This window comes from Raphanus sativus, chromosome 7 (genome assembly GCF_000801105.2).
Source record: "Raphanus sativus cultivar WK10039 chromosome 7, ASM80110v3, whole genome shotgun sequence".
Classification (NCBI taxonomy): Eukaryota; Viridiplantae; Streptophyta; class Magnoliopsida; order Brassicales; family Brassicaceae; genus Raphanus; species Raphanus sativus.
In genome coordinates this window covers 7,604,485-7,631,452 of record NC_079517.1, presented here as the reverse complement: position 1 = coordinate 7,631,452, position 26,968 = coordinate 7,604,485, and the positions used below count along the sequence as shown (strand labels likewise).

Here is a 26,968-nt window from a genome sequence, read left to right as displayed (position 1 = left end):
ATTTTACGATGAAAAATTTCACTAATAATTTAACAAATATTTTGGTAATTTTTAAAGAGTGTGTATTTAAAATATTTTTGCATTTAAATCAGTATTTTTAAATTCAACCCGATTGTGATTATACCGGTTAATCCGGAGATCTGACAATTCAATTTATGTTTCTAAAATATTCATATTAAAAATCACTAAAACCCGAAACTAACCGATTGAACTGATGGATGACTGATATATAATCTAATTGGATTTAAATTGTAATAGTTTCATAATTTGTAATCTTATAATCGAAATTTTAAAGTTCACTATTTTGAAATTTATGAAATTATGACATTTCTACAAAAATTTAAAGAGAAAATGATAGATATAAAATAATTAAGATTAATTATTGTATTATTTGGAAACATTGATAGTAGTATAAAAAATATATTGTTTGGAAACATTGATAGTAGTATAAAGAAATAAGTATATTGTTTGGAAACGTTGATAGTAGTATAAAGAAATAAGTATATTGTTTGGAAACATGGATAGTAGAATAAAGAAAGAAATATTAGTAATTTAATGTATGTTTAACTATAAAGTATAAATGTGTATTTAATTTAAAAACTTACAAAATAAATGTTAGGTCCAACAGAATGTTTATGTTTTAATAAGGTAGATGAGGATACTTTCAATCAGAATGGAGACAAGTTATTATAAACTTTTAAAAGAATTATAGCTTTTATTTATGATGTAAGAGCATCTTCAATATCACTCTATTTTTAACTATAAAATAAAATTTAGAGTAAAATTTACAGCATTTTCAAAATCATTCTATTTTTATTCTAAAATAATTTTTAAAATAAAATATTTAACTTTTCTCTGTTTTCACTTTATATAGACTAAAATGAATTTACTTCATAATAGAGTAATTCATTATTTTGTTTATTATTCTATATTTCATTATAAAATAAAATACCATTACAATTTATTTCAACTCTATTATAAAATTATGAAACAATTACACCACAAGACAGTTTTGAATTTCTTTTTACATAATAGAGCAGTTTCTGCTACAAAGGCAGTTTATGCTAACAACTTTCCTTTTTTCGTTACTTTTTAAAATAACTAGTCACTTAACAACTCTAACCATTAATTCTTTTACTAACTTAAAAAAAATTATACTAGCTGGAACTTATCTCCATCACACATCTTTCTCTCATATTTCCTTCTTTTTCTCTTTCGTTTTCTTCCTCCTTCAATCTCTATTTTTTAAAAAAATTCAAATCTGAGTCTTAAATTTCTTTTTTCAAATTTTTTTTATGAAATCGTTTTCTCCATCATTTGATCTATCTTTTGAGATCTGTGAAGGTGCATCTCCGATGTTGGTGTACACCTTATTTAATGTACACATTTTATTTTGTGTACGCTTTTTAACATATACACGTGTACATTCAAAATGAACCAATATATGTGAATAAGTTGTACTCATAAAGTAGACTGGTGGTTGCTTACTAAAAAAATACCAAACTACATAACAATAGGTGTACAGATGGTTTTGTGTATTATTCATATCTAATGATTTTTAGCTTTAACTTTAGTTCATTTAATTTATTTTCCAATACATTTTATTAGCTTTGAAATTTTTGAAGTATAAATGAAATCAATAAAAACAAGGATCATCGTGCAATTATGAAAAAGTACTGGAATGAGTAATCAAGGAGGTTGTTGGGTATTTTGTGTACACTTTGTGACATGTACACGTGTACTTCGAAAATAGACCAATTTATGTGAAGAAGTTGTACACGAGTAGGTGGATTGATCGATACTTACTAAAAAACCAAAATACATAATAAAATAAATCATGTCAAACTGAATATGGTGTACACATGGGTTGTGCATTTTGTAAAACTTTTGTTATATAAAACCACAATTTTGATGTGCAATTAGCATGTTTCAAACATATGTGTACACAAATAATATATAATATTGTACATAACCACGGTTGTACACATGTACATAACCATGAATGTACACATGTATATAACCATGAATGTACATATGTTTACACGACCACGATTGTACACATTTACATGTGAGGCCATGACTTCGGAAAATACTTTAAATAGTATGAGGTGGTGCGGAGCCTGTGGTGGTGCGGAGTCTGGTGGTGTGGATGTTAGCGATGGTTGAGATTCATGGTAGAGCTTGATTGAAATGGAAGAACGCGGTGGAAGAGCTGCCTAGAAAATCCCATGTTGACGAGACGCGACAAAGAACAACGACCACCGGTGAACGATATCTAACATCGACGACATCTTACTTCTAAGTCGAAGTAGATCACCAACCTTTAATGTACACATGTACACTAACAAATGTGATGTGCAATATGCATGTTTCAAACATATGTGTACATAAATAATATATAATATTATACATAACCACGGTTGTACACATGTACATAACCACGAATGTACACATGTACATAACCATGAATGTACACATGTTTACACGACCACGATTGTACACATTTACATGTGAGGCCATGACTTCGGAAAATACTTTAAATAGTATGAGGTGGTGCGGAGTCTGTGGTGGTGCGGAGTCTGGTGGTACGGATGTTGGCGACAGTTGAAATTCATGGCATAGCTTGATTAAAATGTAAGAACGTGGTTGAAGAGCTGCCTAGAAAATCCCATATTGACGAGACACGACAAAGAGCAACGACCACCGGTTAATGATATCTAACATCGACGACATCTTACTTCTAAGTCGAAGTAGATCACCAACCTTTAATGTACACATGTACACTAACGAATGTACACAATTTTACAACATGTTGACATCTAATATATATTTCAGAACTATAGTTTCACAGATATCAAAAGGTAGATTGAATAACAAAGATGCTGATTATAAACATATTTTCTGGAAAAAAAGTTCTGAAAAAACAACATTCACTTTACAAAAAGAAAAATAAATAACTAAATAAAAAAATGAAGAAAAAAATACATGGGATTCACTTTATTTTATTTAATAAAAATATATGTGATTCATTATCGCCAGAATCAGATGTTAAATTGGTCAACAAAGAGTTAGTTGCACTGACTAGTCTATTTAGATGAAAAAAAATAGTTAAAAGAAACTACTTTAGTAGCATAAACTGTCCTACAGTGAAAATAACTCTAAAATTAGTCTATTCTAGTACGTAAATAGAATGATTTATTCGAATAGTTCAAGGAGATCACCGTTGTTGAGATACTTAATAATATAAATAAAGCAAACAAGGACAAAAATGGAAAAAGAGAGAGACTGTCTCACACATATTTTGTCAATTCTTTGAAATTTTTTATTGATGAGCTTTTTCTTTTTCAATTTTTCATTTAATTTTAAGTTATATTAGTATTATATCATGAGAAAATCATTTTAAAAGTTTTGTGAACGATGATGGTCTAATGATTATCTAGCAAAGAAACACTGAATATACGTTTCTATATATGTAAATCATAATATCAATAATAACATTTTTTTTAGGAAAAATGTTCAGTCTACCGAATTTAATTTAATTAATATTTTGAAAATCGGAGACCAGTTACCGTGAATTGGAAAATCATCCGATTTGGTTCTTTGTAGAAACCGGGTCTAGAACCCTTACAATCTGTAGAAAAAAAAAACTGGCTCAAACCGGAGAACTACCAAACCTGATTTAGTTGACTGTTCCTATCTATAATGAGGAATTGCTTCTAATTAAGATAAAAAATTCTTTCTCAAAAAAAAAATAACATAAGAAATTGATTGATAAAACAAATGGAATGGAAAAGAGAATTTTCAGAATTTTTCCAGAAAGAACCGAAAGAAAAAGTGGTATAAGATGTGGTGTTTCGAGTGAAATATTTTTAGCTGATACTACATAATAGAGTTTTATTTATTATGTACATATACTAAGATAAGTTTAAGAGAGTAAATTATTTTTATTATTACATATGGTATACATTCACCGGTATTTTAAAACCGGATTGGATCAGCGGTCAAACCAGACTAAACACAAAACCAAAAAAAAAAATAGGTTGGATAGATATATAATTCGGATAAAATAAGTTTTATTTATAATCCACTACTATAAATTAGATTTATATAATTAAATGTTTCTTAACTTTTAAAGAAAATATAATAAAAATATAACAAGGCTATAAATTACTTTTGACATCCGTTCCCTATAGAAAAACATTTAAAAAATTATAACTTGTAGTTTGTACTAATCAAAAAGTGTACTGCTAAGTTATCAAGTAATTGAAATGCTAATTTTGTTTATATGGAGTTTGAAAATCAATTGAGAATTTTGTTAGTCCAAAATTAAATTGTTAGGAAATTTATATTATATAGTATGTACATTATAGACCATTCATTTATCAAATTAAAATTTATTATCTGTTATTTTCTTAAATAAAAACTACGGAATTACCTAATATGATTATATATATGGAAATTAATGATTTTAAATAATAAAAAATTGCTAACAATCTGTATATTTTCTATCATTTTTTTAATTTTTAATTATCAAAATAAATTACACAATTACATTAATCATATAATAAAAAATTATTTTTTTTGTATACGTTATATTTTGAAATTTCTAAAACGAGTATAAATTACTAAAACAGTTAAAAGTGTCACATAAACTTTTGTAATCAAAGTTTAATTTTTTTATGTAACAAGATACAATGGTTATAAAACCATCTGAATAAATAATTTTATTTTAACAGGTGTCTATGTTAATATATATATCATTTAAATTAAAGTATATATCATATGAAAAATACATACTTATATTTTGATATTTGCATTGAACATATATTTAAAAGTTAATATTTAATTTTGAAATCTTCTTTGTTTTTAATGATTATAAATCATTGAAACCACTAAATATTCCACATTAAAAACAATTCATTGGTGTAAATTTTGTTATACAGATATGCAAATAATCATAAAACATATAAGTGGAAATCTCATTTAATAAATATTGATATTAAAAAATATTATATATCTATATTAATATCATTTAAATTTAATTATACATCATATACATAGATAATATTGTTTGTTTTGATATATTACCCTAAAATGATTACGAACAAACAAGAGTGGTAGTTTGTTTATATATGCACGCCAAAATTAAAAGGGAAATAAAAATAGAAAAATATTGAATATATATATATATATATATATGATTGGCATGTGAACGTAAACTTTTTATAACCATAATTAACTTTTAAATTGTTAAATCAAGATATAAAATCAAGCTGACATAGTTTCATTGTAACCAAATAGCAACCCTGAAATTTTTAGGCCTAAACATTAGGTTCTTGTGTGATAAGTGATTTTTGAACTAAAATATTTTAAAAATAAGATCAACGCGTCAATAAAAAAATTTATAATTAACAAAGCGATTTTAAAAAAAATTGTTTAAGAACCAAAAATATTAATTCAATCAAGAATATAAATTTTATTTTTCATACAATATTTCTTAAATAATTTTTATATAAATTTATTTTTTACGTAAAGCGCATGTTTTATTCTAATTTATATTATATTTGCTTTTTCAGTTCTTGACAACTATAGATCTATAATGTTAAGTCAGTGATTTTTATATTTATTCTCCAGTTGGTGTATTTAACTTTTATTTTCCAACTTTTCTTTTGGAAACTTTAAAAACTATACTCAACTAAGTTCGTATGAAATCTGCAGAAGACAGACAACAAAACATGTATATTTAGTTATAAAAATAATTTTATAATTAAACTCAATCTAACCAAGTCGAACTTGATCAAATCATATTAATCCACGATCCTAAAACTTTTCCACTTCGGTAACTAGTCCGGTTTTATAAACATCGACATTTACCACATATGTAGCTGTGTATTATACTTGGACTAGGGCCGAGAACCGGACAGACCCATGACCCATATGATTTTAGTTTATTATCCGGTTATAAAAATACCGGAGAATTTTAGGTAATTTGTATTAAAATGATAAATTCAGTGTTATTCAAACATGAATTTTAAAGCTCATTTAAAATCTACTGTTATTGAATTTAACATTTTGTAAAGTACTCTGAAATCTATTATTATTGAAAATATTTTAAGTTGTGAAGTTTCAAAGTTTTCAGGTGATTCCAGGGTGTTTAGTGGAATTTTTTAGTTAAAAAATTAAAACTCAAATTCCATAGTTTTAGGTGATATTCTAGAGTATTTTAACAAAAATTACCTAAATCTCTACAACTTATTGAAATCATCTAAAACTTTATTATAAAACAAATCATAGTTAGATGTTAAATTGAATTTAATATATAAAATTAGCTCAAAAATCACGCTATATTATTATTGTTATTTTCTTTTTGTCATCCATGCTATATTATTATTAATACTAGTTTTTAATATGTTGTTGGAATCCTTAATGCATCGAAATAAAGTTTTCAACTACAAACCTTTATGACTAGCAAACCTATAGCAATATAGAATTCGATTCTAGTTTCATTGGAATGGCATGCATGAAACTCCAAATATGCATGTAGATGTAGGGCTCATGATAAGCATGCCTAAGAGAGAGAGGTAATCGACTTTAAAAAAAAGGGAAGTTAACAGTCAAAACACAGAAACATTGACCATACATGTCACTCATAGTACTGATGAGTACTTGCCCTTTTCAGAAACCTCTCTCTTTCGTCACACTGAACTAACGGATACAAAAAAAAAGAAAAAAGCAAGAAACTTGTTCAAGAGAGTGAATTTCAAAGGAGGAACAGGTCAAGTTGATCATCAGTAGTCTCATGATAGAAATCAGATTGATATAGATCATACGGCTCGACTAATGAGTAGTCATCAAAAGCAGACACGAAGCCAGTTGTATCCGTAGGAGTGAAGTCACACGTTAAGTACTCATCAAACGAAGTCGTACTGATCAGATTCCCATCAATCTCCATGGAACAGCCAATCACTTCCTCCTCATCTTCCTTGCTGCTTATCATCATCTCGTCTTCTTCAACGGCCTGTCTTGGCTCCGACATGATGACATTCTTGATCCTATCGAGTTCATGTTTTCTCGACGAGATTCCAGTAGCAAGCTTGTTAAGTAGACGTGCAGAGCCTGTAGAGGAAAAAGAGGAAGAAGTAGAAGAGGACGAAGAAGGGGTCGGTGTTGGAGACGACGTCGTCGAGGAGAAAGTGGCTTTCGCAACGGTGACGGTAGGCTTATGGGTCGTGGGATCGATGCCGCTTCTAGCGAGTCTTTTCTTTAGGCATGAGTTCCAATGATTTTTTATGTCATTGTCAGTTCGGTTTGGCATTTGCTTTGCTATTGCTGCCCACCTATGTAATTATGCATAATCATTACTTTAATAATGCATCAGCATGTAATACAATTACAATAAAAAAAAAAAAATGTAATACAATTATTGTTTTTTTTAGAACTAAAAGACAAGGTGGTTTGGTTGGTTTGCATTTAATCACGAATTAAATTACCTGTTTCCAAGAAGAGAATGAAATTTGATAATATCTTCTTCCTCCTGAGGAGTGAACTTGCCTCTTTTAATTCCAGGCCTCAAATAATTCAGCCACCTTAATCTACAACTCTTTCCACATCTTTGCAGACCTTTTTTGCATTTATAAGAAAAAAAATTGCATCAAAAAACTAGGTGAAACTATTACTTTAATATAGTGGCAAACAGAGAAGTTTCAAATAAAAAAAAGGATTGGACCTTATGCGAACCTTTTCCATCATACAAAATTTTTAAGTTTTTCCAACAGACAAAAATAGGAGAAAACACAATCACATAAACTTTCTGATCTAGGGTCTAAAATTAGACAAGATTTATTTTAATATATATAGCTTTAACACTTTAAACTGAATAAAATAATAGATCATGATTAAAAAGTAATCAGGAAAATACATGTGTTCATATATTCTATTATAGATATCATCACATCGATAGAAGTACTGGTCGAAGGTTCTAAATACAATATGATAATCGGGTAAATCTCATTAACAAGATAAAAACTTTTAATGGTTTACAGTTTACCCAGATGTCTATTTGTAATGGTCCAACAATATGCTCCCAAAAATCGGAAAAAAAACTTTTAGAACTGTGTAAATGAATTTTTGTTAACAAATCTCTCCAGATGATGGGGTACCTTACATGATTTAGAAAAATGTAAACTAAATTATAAAAAATAATAATCAAAACAAGATCTTCGGTCCGACAGAAACTGTAATCTTTAGACCCTAACTTTGAAAGAGACACAGACACAACTTGACCGTACACAATCTATGCATAATGGCATATATATACATATATGTACAGTAAAAGAGAATGTAAGTATGGATTTATACCGGCTCTCTTAGGCAGGGTACGCCACTCCCCGAGACCGTGTTCGCTGATGTAAACGACGAGCATCCGGTCTTCCTCCGCCGTCCACTCTCCTTTCTTTAACCCGTCATCGTCGAACCACGTCGTCCTCCCCATTTTTAACCAGTCAGATCTCACTCTGGTAGATTCGAGCCTTCCTCTTAAACCAATCAACGTGTAGTCAGATGATGATAATGATCTTGAGAACAAAGTGAATTATTGATGACTGTAACAATTTATTTCTTTAGATATGATTTTGCTAAAAGGACTTTCAATTATTTTATGGGAGGCTTTCACGTTCTCGGTTAATATAGAACCAGAATGGTCTTTTCTAGAGTGAGGAATAGGGATGTCTATGTGTGTATATAAATATAATACAGTCATTTCCTTCTTCTCTTTTGCTTTTGTTTGCTTTTAATTTATTTTCAGCCGTTGGATTCCTCTTAAATGTTTGATCAAAAAAGGATTCCTCTTAAATGTATATCTTGATGCTGATATATCCTCTTGGTTTTTCGTTATATGTGAGTATAATTTAGTATAATTATTCGGTATATGTAAACATGATTCTTCCAAGAGGTCAAGTCACACATATAGCGTATCACATCACATGCAAATGATCATTTTTAAGACTAACCCTGTAAAATTTCGTTTTCAGTCTACAGCTGTATTTGACAAAGGATTCCACAGATATTATATTAAAAAAGGGAAAAATCTTGTCTATAAGATTTTAGAGACATATTTTTCTTGTTTATCAGAACTATAGGACCATAGTCTGTAAATTATTTGATTACTTATTTTGAGCAAAACTGTCTTTTTTATTTTATTTTTGTTACTCGTCCTCCTGCAACTATTTAACAGCGCTAGCTTGCATCTTTTGAAGATTTGACTCACTGTTACAGAAAAAAAGAAGAAGATTTGACTCACTGTTACATAAAAAAAGAAGAAGATTTGACTCACCATACATTCTAATATAAATATTGCTTCGGATTTGCTCAAAAAAAAAAATTGCTTCGGATGATAATACGGTTTACACCCGGAGTAATTTAGTGTACGCAGAAAGCTGTGTGCCATGTGTAATTTATTCTCTTTAAAACATAGTTTGGTGTGAGCGATTCACTTAGTTCCAAACATTATTTTGATACTGTAGCACCTCGAATTGTATTATGTGCGTGTGGAGAATATATATATATATATATATATATATATAGAGAGAGAGAGAGCAGAGTGGAAATATAATAGCCTGGAAACCTAATAGTTCATTTTGATCAGAAGAATTTATAAGATTTTTTTTTTGTCATCGTGAATTGCATTAACTCTAAACTGGAGTATCATTTCTTATAGACCAAGACCCATAACATACTTCTACCAATAATTCTATACTACCCTGCCTTTTTTGGATACCAAAGCGGTACTGGGTTCGATCCAGCCCAGGTAAAATCCTTTCGGATGAAGTGGACCGCTGCCAAACTCCAGCGGAATGATCCGCGAAGCGGGATCCCCCTGGATTATCAAAAAAAAAAAAAAATTCTACTAATTCGAAGATAGTTAGTCTATACCCCAAAATACATCAAAAGATTGAGCACCAAAAAACCTTTAAACGAGAGGGTAGACTGCGCCCGCTTCTTGTTTGTCCTATGTACTGAGACCAGGGGCGAAGCCACCTTATACACTATGGGTGCACATGCACCCTCAATTATATTTAAGTTTCTAATTTTGTAAAGTAAATCATTGAAAATTTGGTAGAGTAGATGGTAAAATTAAGTTTGTGCACCCCCGATAAACTCAGGTTGGAGTCTTTTATATGTCTTCTCTCTTTTATGATTAGTAGTGCACCCACTAAACAAAAATCCTAGCTTCGCTTCCGACTGAGACCATTTCCAAGGGTTCACTCTATTTTCTACTCTAAAATAGAGTGACTCTATAATAGAGATAGAGTTTGCTCAAAAAGTACTCTATTTTAGAGTAGAAAATAGAGTGATGACAAAAAAAAATAACTTATTCTATGAAGTAAACCTATTTCTAGAGTGAAAAATAAAATATCATTAAAATATTTTTACTCTAAATTTTATTTTAGAGTAAAAAATAAAATGGAGTTGGAGATGTGCTGAGAGCTTGATTCATAAACTATCTGAGGCAGAAAGGTTAAACATGATTCAAGAAATTCAGTTCTCTACCCAAAAGGCCGATGATTCATTATCTCCTATTGCTGATGATAGCTTACTGGTATGTCAAGTAACTACAATTATTCTGATCTTCTGAGCATCTGATATTGTTATGAATAGAAAAATGTTTAACTTAACTGGTTGAGTCATACTAATTCCATTTTCCAAAGAGTAACATTTTAAGGTTTCATTTTCGTTTCACAAAAGATATTATTTTATATTTTCAATACCACTTTGAAATTTTTTTTTATTGTTTAATTAATGTATTAATTAAAATAAATTATTTAATTTCTGAAATAAAATAGATAAGAGTTTTTAATATACATGAAAATTACTCAAATAGTATTTTGTGTGAAATATATAGAGTATTAGGTTATCAATTTGAATTATTTAGAAACGATTAAGATTAAACAATACAACAATTGAATCACAGTTAAAGAATGATCAAATGAAAAATATGGGTCCATACAAAAGTAATTTGAGATATTATAGAAATATAATTTAGTAAATAAAAATTTAATTGTAAAAACTAAGAAACAAAATATTTTATAGAAGCCGAATCAAAATGTAAAAGACTAAATAAAATAGAATCAAATAAAAAAATGGCAATAGGTGTCAAGTTTGGTGAACGACTTCACAAAGTTTTATGAAATAGGATTTTAAGTTTTCATTTCTTTCATAAATCAAAATTAAATTTTATAAATTAATTCTTGGAAATACATATTTTAAATGAAATAAATAAAGAAAATTGAGCAAAGAATATCACATGAATTAACCGGGGCTTCTAACTCAGGTGGTAAAGAGTTTACGGCTGTGAGTTCCGCCACCTGGATTCGAAATCCGGCCACTGGGAGATTTACATGCGGTTCTCCAGCTCTTGAGACCGAAGACCGTTCACGATAAACCACATGGTGACGTTCTAGCAACGTCCTTACTTGCTTCGGTCTCTAGTCTGGACCACTACGGTGGGACCAGGATACTCGATTATATAAAAAAAAAAGAATATCACATGAATTTTAATAGTGTTATCAATATAATATGGAGAACAAATCACGAGAAAAACCTTAAAATAATTTACATGATTAATAATTATGTCCTAGTATTTTTTTTAAATAACTTATATAATAAATGTCAGTACTCCCCCAAGATTAATATTTAAGGTTTTTCAAATATATCTAAATTAATTATTTTTATCTAATAATTTTTAATTGTTTATTAGTTTAATTTTTTTTTCTCAATAAAGTTCATCTATCTATAATTTACGTTTAAATTTATGTTTAATTTGAAATCATTTTTTTTCAAAATAAAACAACAAAATGTAAACATCAATCCTGAAATATGAATGGAATAATATTTTTAAAATAAGACTTAAATTGTAAGAATAACAAATTTTGAAAACAGCATAGTATTTATGTCTAGTTAGCCTTCGTGGTATGCCGTACTTGGAGTCTATGCCTAGTCTAAATTTTATTTTTTTTGCTAAATTGTAAATATCATTTCAGAAACGAAAGTTGAGGTTTTACAAGATGTGATTAACAACTATAAAACCTATAGACTTGTTTCCACGGCAAAAAAGAGAAAAACATGGAAACAAAAGACAATCTACACCTAAGCCGTTCTGCATGAGCGAACATGACATAAGCAGAGATACAAACTTGAACAGTCCGAGTGAGAAGATAAGCCGAGATAGGATTAAAAGGAGAGGACCGAAGACTATGGAACGAGAGAACGCAACACTCACTAGAAGCTGATTCATCCGGCTGCCTGAACAATTTGTCATTTCTCAAGAGCAAACACAAGCCCACTCAAGGACTGCCCTCATAGTCCGAGCTGGGACACGGTCTAAGCCAAGATCCGACGAAAGACAGGACAACACTAACCACAAGAGCTTAATAGCGCTCAACTTACTCAACCGCGCTCGTCCTCTAAGCAAGTAAAGAGAAAGGGGCAGCATCACCACTCCCGAGCCTTACTACCTCCTCTAGGAGCAGAGTGAGAACCCGTAACACCAAGAAAACGAAAAGCATCCACCTCCACTACCAAAATCAGCTGAACCTACAAATCAACCCAGACTAACAAGCAACGCCAAATCATACACAAAGGAGGGGCGAGGAGCTAATTAAAGCTACACTCAGTGGCAAGCACCAAAGCTTGACCCATGGAGAGACGAACAAGCCGTCTCAAATCCTGAGTCTGAAGTCCCGAGACCACAAGCCCGTGGTGAAGCACATCCCAAGAGACCCTTGGTAGATAAGACCAATTTTCTCAGCGACATTTAGATCCTAATCGTTAGGGTTTTACGGTGGTCGTGAGGGGCGGCGCAAGATCCGGCGAGGAGAGGCTGCGAAGATACCAGACAGTCGCTATAAAGACCAGCACCTGAGCTCTCTCAGCACGGCGAGTTCTCCAACCAGGGCGGCGGAGGGCACCAACGAAGACCAGAAACAGAGCGCCGTTCACAGACCTGATCCATGGCGAAGAAGGAGATGGATTTACGGGAGTGATGGTGGCCCTCTCACAACGCCGAGAGGCGCCAGAGAGGCGAGTTGAAGATGACGGCGGTGGCTCGAGACGAAGAGATCGAGAGAGAGATCTGAAAGGGAGCGCGTGGGTGGCACGCCCAGTTTTCAATACCAACTCTTTGTAAGTTAACGTTTGTGTTATTAACACCTAGTCTAAATTTTATAACTTAATTTTTAACTAAATTGATTATATTGACATTTACGAATTGCCTAAGCTTGATTACTGTTTTGTTATTTAAAATGCGTAAATAAAGAAAATATCAAGAATAGAGAATGGTCCCTCCACTGCCAAAGAACACTGTCCTTCTGTCGAGTATTCACTTGTGAACATCTTTTTGCTTTTGTTTTCAAATGACGTGGTTTTTCATTTTCAATTTCCCTTATACACACGTTGAGATTTATCTTATCTTCGATTTTTATAATCATCTACGATTTTTGTTATAATAAATTTTTTTTTTTATAATAAACAAATACTTATCTGCTGCTGTATTGAAATTATGTTTACTGTGTGATCCATAATTGTTGCTCTAGTTCTTTCATACAAAAACCAATAACAACATTATTGAAGGTGGTTGACTTGTTATTTTACCAAACCTTTTTTGGGTGCAATCGCCTGTTAAAGAAATTAGACATAAATAAATACAGTTAAGAAGTATTAGCAAGATCTGTTGTATTGTCAGCGTAGTAGGATCTAAATTTTTTTGGGGCTATAAACATTTTTTAAAAACTTTTAAAAAATATAATTAAGAATCTATGTATATATAAAAGATATATAAAGATTTTGAAAGCCAAATTCAATGATTTACTGAGTTTAACCCAAATCCGGAAAACAGTATGCCTAAAATTCTATGGACACACTAGGTTATGCACGTGTTTTTGATATATGCAATTTGAAAATCCGAACACGGTAGTTTGACCAAAAAAAAAAGAACATCCGAACATATTGCGTTCCATTTTCTTATAAAGATATCGTTGAATAAGAAGTCGATCATTTTTATACATAACTTTTAGAATTTAGATAGTTTGACATCTCATGTCTATACGTCCGTATATTACGTGTACGATAATAGTGTATTCTGTGTATTGTATTTGTATGTAATGGCTGGTACCTGGTATGGTGTGGATTGTGGAGTTCATTTTCTTCGGAACGATGCTGTTATGACTTTAAGTTCAAAAGCCAAGGCCGGTGTATTTGTATTTTTTTTTCCATTATATGCTTGTTGTGTGTAGACTTTTCTCTGTGTCTTGGAGTCTTGTGTGTTTGGACCACGCTTTTAATACAGTTCGTGTTTTTGTTAGTATGTGATGTTTTATTGTCCAGAAAATGATATTATGTGGTATCATGGTGTGCTTTGCTCTTATCTAATGTGGTTGGGTTCACTTAATTAACGATAGTGTGGTTGTGTGGTCTGCGCACGCTCTACTTATCCGCGCTTTCTGAAACGCGTATTTCGATTTGGAGATATTTCACGTTTAATGTCTTAGAGATGAATGGATCCAACACAATTGCGTCCCTGACGTTTTTCGTGGGGGTTAGTTCTTAAATGTATACATGTGACATTTTTTAACATCAAATGTGACTTTTTGAGGTATCATTATATATAAATAAATGGGTACATTGTTAGGTGATCAATCATGCATTTGTGAGTGGTTTAACTATTTTAGAATAAGAAATAATTCAATTCTACTCTATTTGTTCACTCCATAATAAAGTTAAAAACAAGTTTACTTCACATAAAAATATTGTATTTACTTATGTTCATTACTCCATTTTACTCTAGAATATAATAGAGTTAGAGTACAAATCATCTCTGATCATTATAAACTTGCTTTATTTTGAAAAAAATAAAACAATATATTTAAAATTCTCTTAGTGATTATTTTAAGTTCTGAAACAAAAATAAAAATGAAAAAAATAATAAAATAAATGTTTTACTATACTAAAACGTAGGATGAATATTAATATGGATTTTATCAATATAGTAAATATAAAATTTGATATTTTATTATTTTGTGGTTTAAGCTGAATTAAAAAGAAGATGGAATTTAGAATAAATCACTGTTCTAAAAAACTAACTAGTCATAGTTCCTATGTTGCCAATAATAACAATATATAATAAAGCTCTGGTTTAACATGATTGAGAGTTTTTGAATTGAAATAAATAATTGTCTTTTTATTTTTTTTCTGTTTTAGCTTAATTGCTGTTATAGAGTAAATTTTTTGTTAGAAAAAAATATTGTTTTATAACAAAATTTTATTAGCAGTATTTTTAATTTCTCATGTTTATTTTTTTATTAATTAAAACATTGTTAACAGTACAAGTAACTATAAATCTAACTGGTGACCATTCAAAGGAAAATTAGGAATAAGTAAAAAAAATTACAGAGAAATAAAATTAGAGAAATGAAATTTCTTATCAATTTTGATAAGGAACAAATTTGTTCGATATTTCTTTAGAATAAAATGAATGACAAAGAATGGAAAAAAAACTATTCCACAAAAAAGGTAAAAATAATTAAAATAGTAAAAAATGCACTTACTTTATCAACAGTTAGACCCTATGATTTCATTTAAAAGATATAAAAAACTAACTGTTTGAATCTAAGTGCAAATGGAAAAAAAGAAATAGTTTTTAGTTTTGTTTATACAACAAACATAGTGCGCATTCAAGTCCGTGCAATTTCTTGGTTACTCAAGAAAAGGATAAAAAGGTAATCGTCTGATGAGTTTCAGAAAAAAAAAGTCGTTTTTTGCGAAACGACATGCATGTTGTTTCCAATTTCCACGTGCTTAAATAACTTGTTTCCGAATAAGACACACGGTTTGAGTTGATGATAAGTTGAAAATACTCACGCAGCGTTAACATCTTTTAATTAATTACTAGATCATCACCCGCTCGACCGAGCGGGAATCAATTTCTTTTATCTTTATTTGTACTAAATGTTATACATGATTGCAAGTGTATTAATATAAAATTTTGATAAATAACAATGTGTACTAATGTGTTTAAATAAGCAATGTGTTTAATTACTAAATTTGATTTTTAAAATTTATGATAATGTAAAGTAGATTTTTTATATATTATTTTAAATATATAGTGCTATATTTTGTATTTTCAATATTTATCATACAAAACTTACATTGGGGTGTTATTGATATGAAAATATGTGTAACATAATATATTTATATATTATATAAACATATCTACGATTTTCGCAAAGGTCATGCGCACACGCACGAGTTTTATTTTTAAAATGTATTCTGTATTGTTTAGTTTTATGTAGTATCGAGTTTGTATAATTCGATTTTGTGTTTAAAGAACAGTACCAAAACTGTCTTTCGTATGTAAAAATAATATTTTATAAGCGCGAGTTGTGTCTTTTTATTGTAACATAAAATTTGATATAAAACTTATGTTTTTCGTACATTACGAAGTTTAATTTTTTTAAAATAATTATTACATAATTTGAAATTGAATTTTATCCCTGAGGTCTAATATATTTTGTCTGTAATGGTTCAAAGCATTTTCGATATATATTATATTTCAGTTTGGTTTGTTTTTAGTATTATTGTATAAGTATAATACTATACAATATTACTATATACTATACAATATATAAAGCTATGTGTTATTTGTTTTAGAAAGTGGATTAGACCCAAGGTAGTTAAAGAATAGTCAAATCTTTATTATGTGTCTATGATTTATCTACTTAATGTTATTCGTACTAATAAAATCAATATGGCCAATGAAAGTATACTGATCAATTTAAAATGAATTGTATAGGGTAATTCTAGTAAGATTAATATTTTTAGTGTTTTTAATATCTATCTTATTTAAATTGACATGTAATAAATGTGAAACTATATATGGAATATGGACAAAAAAAGGAATTATATTTAAGGAAATACATCAATGCAAAATTATACTATGGTACGTATTATGCATAAGGAATGAGATATTTAATTTAAATATATGAAATCCACCTTTAAAATCTACATAGAATAAGTTGTAATATTTCTGATTTAATAAGATAGATTCTGACGTGGAGAACATTCAAGGAAAGAAAGAAGCCCATCACGGTGTAAACACGTAAGGATCGGCGACAACTTCTTACGTTTCACTATTGATGCATCAAATACTAGTTCTTTTTTTTTTCTGTTTCCTGTAATCTGACAATGGATTAAATGATAGTACATTAAAATGGATGGGGTCATATTAAACGCTCATAATACTCCATGCGTTTCAAAAATATTTATATTCTAGAGTTTTTACACTTTTTAGCAAAATACTCCATATGTTTCAAAATATTACACATTCTAATTTTTTCACACATTTTAATAAAACACATTAAGTTTGCATTTTTTTGTGAATATATTTTTTCTATAATTTTAAGCTAATGAAAATTCAATCAATGCAATTATTTTTTTGAAGTTTACAATTAGTTAATGAAATATGCATTGAAAATATAAAAAAAATAGATCTTTTTGAAACAAATTTTTTTTCTAGAATATACAACTTTGTGAAACGGAGGGAGTACAAATTTTTTTGACAATAAATGCATTATTTTTTTGTATTTAGCTATTTCCTATTATTTTTAGCCAATCAAAATTCAGTAAACTCAATTAATGTTTTCGAAATTTACAATTTACTATTATTACATACATTGAAAATGTAAAATATAGATCTTTTAGAAATAATTTTCTTTTTCTAAAACATGAATCATTCTGAAACGGAGTGAGTAATACTTATTAAGATTTTCTTTTGATTATCTCAAGGTTTCGAGGACAAAGTCCATAATCCCCCAGACTCGAGACTCGGCAAACACTGATACCATGGGGACAAGACCGATGGCGTAAAATATCCTTCCAACGGTGGATCAAACCCAAGAGCGCAACAGAGCCAACACCTGCATTTAAACCAACTAGGCTGCCATATCCACGGTATTAAGAAAATTCTTGTATAATTTGTTCATACAAATAAAATAGTATGTTCACTGAGAATTATAGACAAACCCGTTGATATTTTTTTAATTATTTCTCACAATATTTAATTGAGACATTATATTTGTATTTTCAATTGAGGGTTGTTTCAATACGAATTTAGATTTTAACAATTTTATGATTAAATGGTTAGATTTTAACCTTTTCCGTAGATATTTTATTTTGAATCTTTAAAACAATTATAAATTAATAAAAATATTAAAAATTTCACGTTTGTTATCAAATATTTTATTTTTAAAATAAGATAGAAATGATCATAGAACTATATGTGTAGAAAGTCTCATTTAATAGATATTCAGATTATATATTTTTGTTTTAATATCATCTAAATTAAACTGTATACCATATAAAATACATAAATATTTAAATTTTAATATTTGCATTGAAAAATTATTAAGAATTTAATATTTTAGTTAAATATCCATCAAGTCTTTTAAAATGATAATGAAATATTAAAACTATTAAAAAATCATGTGAAGATTTTGTTATCAATGATTTAAAATTTTGTTATAAAAAGATACAATTAATCATAAAACCTTATGAGCAAGAAACATCATTCAATAAATAGCCTGACATAACCATATTTAAAATATATTATATATCTATGTTAATATCGTTTAAATTTAATTATATATCATAAAAATAGATTACTAGGACGAATATAGTTGGAAATGTTCGGTAAAATAGTAGCAAGAGTTTGTTGATGTCTCTGCCATGGACTAACTGTGTATCTCTCTTCTCTCAAACACATCACATAATACTTCATCCTAACTCTGCTCCAAGTCTTTTCTTTCAAGACACCCGAATACTCATTTTAGGATCCGGGCCCGGTCTCTCTCTCTCTCTCTCTCTCTCTCTCTCCCCCAAGCGGGGAAGAAGAACTCGGATGTAGGTGACCCAGTTATCAACACGGATATTCAGAACCGGGTCTAGCGAAGTGGATGCAATGAGACTAATGCAGCTTCTCAGCTCAGATTTCACCAAAGGCATGCTTTGATTAGAGCATAAGTACCATCAGAGAAGTAACCTTTTTGCATGCATCTTTCTCCTAAGTTTATTTTGTTATATAAAGGCTAAGTTGATGTTTTTTTTACTGCATTAGTAAACAGTAAAAACTCTTTGGTGTCTTTCTTGATTTCAGCCACTGAATCAAATGATGGCGAGAATCTTCTCCCTGGTTTTCGATAAAAGAATCATATGCTTAAGCAGGTATGAGGCGAGTTATATCGAGAGGAATCCGTTTTTTTTCACTAGTTCCTATAACGCAAGCTTAAGTAGGGAGACCGGTCTTGATGGTGAAATCTCTAGTTGTAGTTACGTAATATGGTCGAACTCTTATGGTTGAACTTGGAAGTAGGTTGCTGAGACTAGCTTCAGCTTTTCTTTATGCTCTCTTAACAAACATGGTTTTTACTTGTGGAACAAGGTTCTGAAAAAAATGGCTGATCTTTTCTGCAAGCCATTTCCAAACACACTTCTTGGTATCTTCCCTTTTGACAGTCTTTGTCCCATCTCTCTTCTCTATCTCTTCATTTGAGCAGAAAACTCGTAAAGCTCTTCCAGGGAAAAGAAACAGTTTTCTACTTCTTGGGTCAGGAGATAAATAGTGTCTTTTTTTTTTTCTTTCCCTTTACATCAGTGCTCATCATTTAAAATCTTTTCCAACATATCTGTAACTGTTCTTATTCATGTCTACAGTAATAGTATACATTCAAAAGTAGAAACCTATGGATGATGCTATAAGTAAAATGTAAAAAAGTAAAAAATAAAAGATAGATCGAAACAAAGGATTCAGAGACTTACAACAACATATTAAGGACAATGGTTTTTTCTTTTTGCTACATACACTCCTCGGACACCATTTTTAATCTTTAACGGCCTGTCTGCAAATGGGGCATGATCCATGTCTGATGAGCCATTTATCAACACAAACCAGGTGAAACGTATGATCACATCTCGGCAAGCTTCGTGTGATTTCGCCTACTGCGATGTCCTGTAAAATCCCAAGGTGTTGTTGTGAGGGTGAAGAAGTTTAAAAACAGTTTTGGTGTCAGAGAATGAAACCTGTAGACAAATAGTGCAGTGAACGATCTGCTTCTTGGTCATCTCACTTGACATGATATAGCATGGTAGTTTACTTAACGAGTCACCTGATAAGCCTCTGGGTTCCAATTCACCATACACATCATCCCTCTCTTCATAGCTCACATCTGATATCCTTAACTGCAACAACAACAATTTTTTTTTTTTTTAAACTCGATAGTACTTTTTTTTAAAATCAAATTTTAAAAACGAAAGAGGCTTAGAAACAGAACCTGCCAGTGGTGTGAATTTATCATTGTTGACATAAGTTGTTCATCTACTAGTCTCCCACGAAACAGTTGCTCTACAAAGTCTGCCTGAATTTTAGAGCAAAAAGTTCAGCTTTACTTGGTTTAAGTCCTTTCTCACATTGTAACACACAAATGATTTAATAAAAGATTTAGACGTCAAGACAATCATCCATATAAAGATTGGTTGGTTATGAAATAAACATAAATCATTCCCATGTTAGATGTTAGGGAAGGTTTAAGATTAAATGAATTAAACCAAGCCATACTGTTATCCCCATAACTGTGGTGGTCCACCAGTAACATGTCATTATTTCATCTACCGAACTTCCTTTTTCTCCATCTTGACAATAAAGTCAGAAGGAAAAACTCATCTCCTTATGCTTTGACAAAAAAGGTTTAAAGATAGGTCAGAAGAAGAATTTAAAAAAGACTAACCATAGATGAAGGACCCCTAGATCCTGATAGCTCTAAATACCAGTAGGCACGAGAAGCCTCCAAGACTTCAACAGAGAGAATAGCTCCAGCTACAGCGCCAAGTGCAGCCCCACGGAGGACTCCGTACTGTGCAGCTCTGCCTGCCACCGCACCAGTTACTGCTCCTGTGAAAGCTCCAGCTACAAAAGAGAACCAAGAATGAATTTACCAATACCAATTAGGCTTAGCGTGATCAGACAGATATCGTGATCTTGATGGTTTTATTCTAATCCTAGAGACAGCATCACTTCCTTTTCTACAAAAAATTATGCCATCTCAACACATATCAGATCGTCCAACTAACAGATCACTCCTAAGGTTAAACACGTTTAAGTCCTAAGACAGGATTGGTCTTAAACAATAATTAAAAAAAAAAAAACTAAGAGAGTTAGGAATCAGGTTCAGTTAGCAGTTTAGACGATTAACTCTAAGTTTGTTGAACACGTAAAGCGGTCGGAACTTGAAGAAAAACATGTTTTTTTCATTTTTGACTGAAACATCTTCTGTTCCACATGTTCTGTCGGTGCTCTGTTCATCGAAATGCAAAAAAAAAAAAAAACCGTTTCACAATAAAAATAAAAATTCCAAGGAATCATGAATCTAATAAAGATAAGAATGGAATTAAGACGTTAATATTCTAACACAGAGTCCATGATCATAAAGCAGAAGGACCGATGATCAAAAAACGGTGGAAAGAAATCATCACCCATAGCGAAAAAACCAGTAAGAGCGCCGGAGAAAGCGCCGGAGACTAAGCGAGAGACTGTGTCGATGGTTGAGTCGGTGGTTCCTTCAGGTTCCACGGCGGGAGAGAAGATCGCATCCATTTCGAAAAGAGAAAAAAGAAAGCAAAAAAAAAAAGAACCCTAAGGGGTGTTTGATGATGAAGATTTAGGCGAAAGAAAGAGACTTTGTGGTAGGTTTGGGGAGAAATTGAGAAGGTGAGATGTCAGCCATGGAAGTTGAGAGAAGACATTACCGCTCGTAAAAAATAAAAAAAAAAAAGCAATGAAAGAAGGAAGGAGTCACGGAGGGGTTGCTCTGTTTCTTTCGTCTCTGTTTTTTCTTTGTTCTTTTGGGCTCTCTCTTTATTTTAGTTTTTTTAGTGAGTTTTCATTTACTTTGTTGGGCCAATGGCCTTTATTCTCTTTTACCAAACATCTATATAATCTCAATCACAACTTGTACTAAACGCAACTAAAGACACTTCACTAATCTCTCTCCCATCATCATATCATGAAACAAACTCAAATCTCAATCCACAGAAACTGTAAATAGCTCAAACACATGTGAATCAAATGAAACAAGAATACATTTCTCATCTGTCAAGAATCCATGATAGAAGAAGAAGAAGAAGAAGAAGAACAAGATTCTCAGTCATTGACAGACACTAGAGAGGAAAGAGAGAAAACTATCAAACTACTAACTGTTGATGAATTTGTTTTCTATTGATACATGTTCCTAGTGTATCTCTCTGTTCTCATAAACAGAGTCACGAGAATAGTGGGCCTCGAAGAGAAGAGTATGTTGTCAAGGCCCATATCAGGAGGCGGGCAACAACGAAACGCTTTCAAAATACAGACAAGAGAGTAGCAAGCAGGCAGGGGAGAAGAAAAGGACAATCCAGCTGGACACAATCAGTTCACACCTCTCATAGCTTTGCATCTAACAGTCACACAAACGTTGTGTGTAAAACAAAGTGAAATCGTTGCTGATATTTTCATTTCCTCTATCATTGCTCATTCCACCATACAACCAAAGTTGTCTCATTTCGAGCAACAGATGACGAATCCTGGCTCTAACCAATCGTTCCAAGGACTCTTGATCTTGACCGTTTGAAACATACCCCCCACCATCATTCTATTCCGACCGTTTGCGTCTAAAGTTTTGACCTTTTTGGTCCGTAAAACAAGAAAAACGGAAAAAGGGGGAAAAGGGTAGAGATGTGGCGCGTGAAAGTTACTCTCTTTAAACCCCATTTTATATAATTTACTCTCAAGTCTCAACTTTCGAAGCGTTCTCCCAGTACTTCTCATCAATGTCTTCGACACTAGGCGGCAACGAAGGAAACGAGATAGCGTTCTTCGACCTAGAGACGGCGGTTCCGACAGAAACGGGAAAGCCTTTCGCAATTCTGGAGTTTGGAGCTATCTTAGTCTGCCCTAGGAAGCTAGTTGAGCTCCACAGCTACTCAACTCTGGTTCGACCCACTGACCTTTCTCTCATCTCCACGCTCTCTAAACGGCGTAGCGGTATCACGCGCGACGGAGTCCTCTCCGCCCCAACATTCCTCGAGATAGCCGACCAAGTCTACAGCATTCTCCATGGTAAAAAAAAAGGCTTTCTCTCTCTCTCTCACACACACTTTTCTCTCTGACAGAAGCTAAAAGTGGTGTGTTCTTTGTAGGAAGGATATGGGCAGGACATAACATAAAGAGATTCGATTGTGTCAGAATAAGAGACGCGTTTGCAGAGATTGGTCATTCTCCACCTGAGCCTAAAGCTATAATCGATTCTCTTTCCTTGTTATCTCAGAAGTTTGGTAAGAGAGCTGGTGACATGAAGGTCTCTCTCTCTCTCTCTCCCTCTCCTCTTCTTCTCATTGATAATTTAGCTTCCTTGTGACCTCCTCAATGGTTTGCATATCCTCCTTTTTTATTTTATTTATTGAATGCAGATGGCATCAATTGCTAAATACTTCGACCTAGGAGATCAAACACATAGGAGCTTAGAGGATGTCCGGATGAATCTTGAAGTTGTCAAGCACTGTGCAACCGTCTTGTTTCTGGTAATGCTGCTGTCTTAAAGTATTAGAGAGGTTGAATACAATCTTGAAGTTGTCAAGCACTTTAAGAAGTTTTTTAAGTACTTGGTGTTTGGCAGGAGTCTAGTGTTCCTGACATTCTAACAGAAATGAGTTGGTTTTCACCAAGGAGAAGTCCAAGAAAGCAAAGTAATGACAAGTCACTGCCTAGTGGAGTTAAAGAAAGCTTGGCTTCTTCCTCCTCCTCCTCCTCCTCGAGCTCCAAAACTGATCTGAGTTTGTCTTCAGTGGATGATGCCACCACAGACATCGAAAACCATCCCATCGTTTCTCTCCTAACAGAATGCTCAGAAAATGATACTTCTTGCTCTGGAATAGATCCATCTGATATAACCACTCTCATAAGTAAACTACACATTGGAACTCTTCAGACCGATGCTGCAGACGAAGCACAGGATGAGTCAACTCCACCACCTGATCCTGATGCCAAAGATGAAAACTTTTTGAGGGTTGATGAAGTATCTGTTTCTAGCATCAGGGCAAGTTTTATCCCCGGGAGCTTAAGAATGGAGCTGTTCCATGACGACGACGACCCTCTGCAACTCTGTGTGGACAGCTTGAAAATCCGGTTTGGAATAAGCCGGAAGTTTTTGGATCATTTAGGCCGACCCAGGTTGAATATTGTTGTCGACTTGCCTCCTGATTTATGCAAGATCTTGGATGAAGCCAATGATGTTGCACATAAGTTATCTATTGAGTCAGGCACAGCCTCAGAGTGGAGGCTCACCGTTATGAGGAAAAAAGGCTTTACCAACTATCCCACAGCAAGATTGCAGTAAGTTTTTGACTTCTATCTATCTATCCTTTGCATTCACTAATAGTCACTAAACTATGTATTCGTTCTTGTTTGGTTGGCAGAATAAGCTCAGAATCAAATGGAACCGAGGTGTACCAGAAAGAAGAACCTTTGGAAACCATTCAAAAGCTCGATTTCAGTAGCGACGAGTTTGAAGAGCTCGAGTCAGCGTTACTTCCTGGTACACTGGTTGATGCATACTTCTCACTGGAGCCTTATGATTATCAGAAAATGGCAGGGATACGTCTAGCAGCCAAAAAGTTGGTTATCCACATGAAGAAATGATCCACAAAAATCATTCCTCTGCCTCTTCCTAGTCAGTAAGCTATCTCTGTTATTTGGTTAGTGATCAGTTGCTAATTAGTTATCTAAAATGATTTGTCTTGTACCGATCAATGACTAGTAGTAGTGTAACATTCATTCTGATTCTACAATCAAATCATGGATTAATAGTTGCAAAGAAGTTCAAAGTGTCAGACTTGAATAACCAAGTATGAAAATTTCTCCATATATTTTGACTGAAGAAAACACAAAAAACATGTATGGAAAAAGAATGTTTGAAGCTAAAAAGATCCCCTTGCAAAACAACAACAACAAAACAAAAAGAAGTAGAACAAACAGTGAAGTAGCATCAAGTACAGGCAAACAAATTTGCTTTTGCTTTTGTGAGTCATATATATATATTTTTTTTTACCTATACTGTGTGCCATGATCTTCATCAGAGCTGTGACTATCCTCTCCTTGTTTTCTTTCCTCTAGTTACGTGGTTTGAATTCCACTTCTGTTCTGCGTATATCAAACTTGTCTACATACTCCAAAGGAGTGACCGTCTCATTCCTGATCCTCTTAATCTTGGGGCTCAACAACCCCCTATGCCCAAAACCATACAGCTTCAGCACTTGATTGTCTGCAAAATTAAAAGCCCTCTCCATACTCTTCAAGCACCTCTCCACCGCGTAATCAGCGTAGCTACCACACGGTTTGCACCCAACGAAATGCGTCACAAACGGCCACCTCTCATCCCCCAACCCGGGGTGATACTTCTCCACCATCTCCTCATACCTATCAACCAAACCTTCCCAAAACCCATGCAGATAGTACTGATTCTCCACAAACACTTTCTCCATCCACGTATCCTTCTGAGACAGCAGGAGATAGATCAACGCCGACTGATCATCCGCCTCGAAAGCCGGCCTGCCTTTGAGATAAGCCGTCAACACCTTCCCCGCCTCGTCACGTATCGGCCCTTTAGGTCCCATAGGAGCCCAAGCATCCAACAAATCCAAAGACCACTGACAGTTCCTCAGCAGAAAGCTACCGGTGTTCAAAGCAATCCACGACTTCTGATCAAACAGCAAGTCAGGATAGCCGTGAATCACCAGGTTATGCTTCTCGTACCTAACCAAAGGGATCTGAAACAGCACGTCAGTGAACAAAGCATCACTATCCATCCACCATATCCACTCAACTTCAGGATGAGACAGCATCAACCTCCTGATCATCGGCAACTTGGCCCAGTAACCAGCTAGCTCCTTATCCAAATGAGCCATGTTGTACACAATCTCAATCCCGTGAAGCCTACAGTAATCAATCTTGTTCTTCACGGACTTCAACAGGTAATGGTCACCGATAGGGTTATCACAGGGCTTAGGAGGAGACCCCGTCAACAGCAAGATCCGAGCTTTGCCATTGACAGTAGTACTAGGAAACTCAGGGTTCTGATTCAGCCACACCTCACGCTGACTATCCCAACCCGTGATCTTAGGCCCCAAGGCGTACGTCTCGTTGGTGCTCATCTCCGTCTCCCCAGGAGAATCCAAGTCGGTCGGATCCGAATCCGACCGGATCTCGGCTAGTATCCGGTTGGTCTCCTCGATGATGTTCTGGTTAACCGCGTCGGCGCTCGAGCTACCGAGGTTACCGACGCCGATAGTGCCGCGCAGGACGAGGATGGTGACGAATCCGCAGAGGATCGTGATCTTGATGTTGTTGAACGTCTTCTGCATCTGTCTCCCTCGCGGCAGCACGCCGCCGCGACCGCCTCTGCCTCCTCCGCCGTTGGATACTGTCGACGTCGGAAGTACTCCGCCGCTTCCGGATGGTCTTTTATGCGCCGGAGACCCGTCTTGACCCATTTCTCTCTCTCTCTCTCTCTACTATCTCTCTTCGCTCTCTAGCTTTCACTTAGAGACCATCGAAACTTGAAGAAAAATCAGATCTTTAACATGGGTTTTGTCTGAAAATACAGTCTGTGTAGTTTTCTCTCTCTCTCTCTCTCTCTGTACTTACGGATCTGAAGAAAGATCAGATCTTTAGGATGATTCGATGAGAAAGAGAGAGAGAAGATTGTCGATCTAAAGAACCCTAATTATAAAAAAAAAGATTAAACCCAATAACGTGGAGACATTGTCGTACTTAAAAACATATATTGTCGGAGGAAACTACTTCGTTCGATCCAGAAGCTGAAGGTGAACGAAACGC

At 33.0% G+C, this 26,968-nt stretch overlaps 4 protein-coding genes across 5 annotated transcripts; 1 reads left to right on the top strand and 3 right to left on the bottom strand.

Annotated features, from left to right (window-relative positions):
• Positions 1 to 6,576: 6,576 nt before the first annotated feature.
• Positions 6,577 to 8,721, bottom strand: LOC108814787 (myb-related protein 308). The gene is made up of 3 exons (XM_018587412.2): positions 8,359 to 8,721; positions 7,491 to 7,620; positions 6,577 to 7,337 (listed from the first exon to the last, which is right to left on the bottom strand). Exons 1-3 carry the CDS (start codon positions 8,489 to 8,491, stop codon positions 6,761 to 6,763), a joined length of 840 nt encoding a protein of 279 aa, XP_018442914.1. The 5' UTR covers positions 8,492 to 8,721; the 3' UTR covers positions 6,577 to 6,760.
• Positions 8,722 to 19,705: 10,984 nt separating this feature from the next.
• Positions 19,706 to 21,938, bottom strand: LOC108817074 (NEP1-interacting protein-like 2). Its single transcript, XM_018589673.2, has 5 exons — positions 21,574 to 21,938; positions 20,829 to 21,007; positions 20,376 to 20,459; positions 20,125 to 20,283; positions 19,706 to 20,053 (listed from the first exon to the last, which is right to left on the bottom strand). The coding sequence occupies exons 1-5, from the start codon at positions 21,692 to 21,694 to the stop codon at positions 19,925 to 19,927; spliced, it is 672 nt and encodes a 223-aa protein (XP_018445175.1). The 5' UTR covers positions 21,695 to 21,938; the 3' UTR covers positions 19,706 to 19,924.
• Positions 21,939 to 22,534: 596 nt separating this feature from the next.
• LOC108817040 (protein NEN3) lies at positions 22,535 to 24,934 on the top strand. 2 transcript variants are annotated; one of them, XM_018589630.2, is made up of 5 exons: positions 22,535 to 23,194; positions 23,275 to 23,432; positions 23,545 to 23,655; positions 23,751 to 24,466; positions 24,550 to 24,934. In XM_018589630.2, exons 1-5 carry the CDS (start codon positions 22,906 to 22,908, stop codon positions 24,770 to 24,772), a joined length of 1,497 nt encoding a protein of 498 aa, XP_018445132.1. In that variant the 5' UTR covers positions 22,535 to 22,905; the 3' UTR covers positions 24,773 to 24,934. The 2 variants fall into 2 exon arrangements, with proteins under 2 accessions (XP_018445132.1, XP_056846742.1); XM_056990762.1 differs by having other exon boundaries at positions 23,058 to 23,194; positions 23,279 to 23,432.
• A 37-nt stretch (positions 24,935 to 24,971) lies between these two features.
• LOC108817041 (probable xyloglucan 6-xylosyltransferase 5) lies at positions 24,972 to 26,895 on the bottom strand. Its single transcript, XM_018589632.2, has one exon. The coding sequence runs from the start codon at positions 26,620 to 26,622 to the stop codon at positions 25,243 to 25,245; it is 1,380 nt and encodes a 459-aa protein (XP_018445134.2). The 5' UTR covers positions 26,623 to 26,895; the 3' UTR covers positions 24,972 to 25,242.
• Positions 26,896 to 26,968: the final 73 nt, after the last annotated feature.

Bases quoted from the DNA above. Each gene is read 5' to 3' on its own strand.
- LOC108814787 (XM_018587412.2), bottom strand. From the start codon at position 8,491: ATGGGGAGGACGACGTGGTTCGACGATGACGGGTTAAAGAAAGGAGAG. The intron at 7,621-8,358 runs GTATAAATCCAT...AATGCAAAAAAG, and splicing joins TACCCTGCCTAAGAGAGCCG to GTCTGCAAAGATGTGGAAAG. The intron at 7,338-7,490 runs GTAATTTAATTC...ATAATTACATAG, and splicing joins CATTCTCTTCTTGGAAACAG to GTGGGCAGCAATAGCAAAGC.
- LOC108817040 (XM_018589630.2), top strand. From the start codon at position 22,906: ATGTCTTCGACACTAGGCGGCAACGAAGGAAACGAGATAGCGTTCTTC. The intron at 23,656-23,750 runs GTAATGCTGCTG...GGTGTTTGGCAG, and splicing joins GTGCAACCGTCTTGTTTCTG to GAGTCTAGTGTTCCTGACAT. The intron at 24,467-24,549 runs GTAAGTTTTTGA...TTTGGTTGGCAG, and splicing joins TATCCCACAGCAAGATTGCA to AATAAGCTCAGAATCAAATG.
- LOC108817074 (XM_018589673.2), bottom strand. From the start codon at position 21,694: ATGGATGCGATCTTCTCTCCCGCCGTGGAACCTGAAGGAACCACCGAC. The intron at 20,460-20,828 runs GTTAGTCTTTTT...TCTAAAATTCAG, and splicing joins CTAGGGGTCCTTCATCTATG to GCAGACTTTGTAGAGCAACT. The intron at 20,284-20,375 runs GTTCTGTTTCTA...TTGTTGTTGCAG, and splicing joins TAAATTCACACCACTGGCAG to TTAAGGATATCAGATGTGAG.
- LOC108817041 (XM_018589632.2), bottom strand. From the start codon at position 26,622: ATGGGTCAAGACGGGTCTCCGGCGCATAAAAGACCATCCGGAAGCGGC.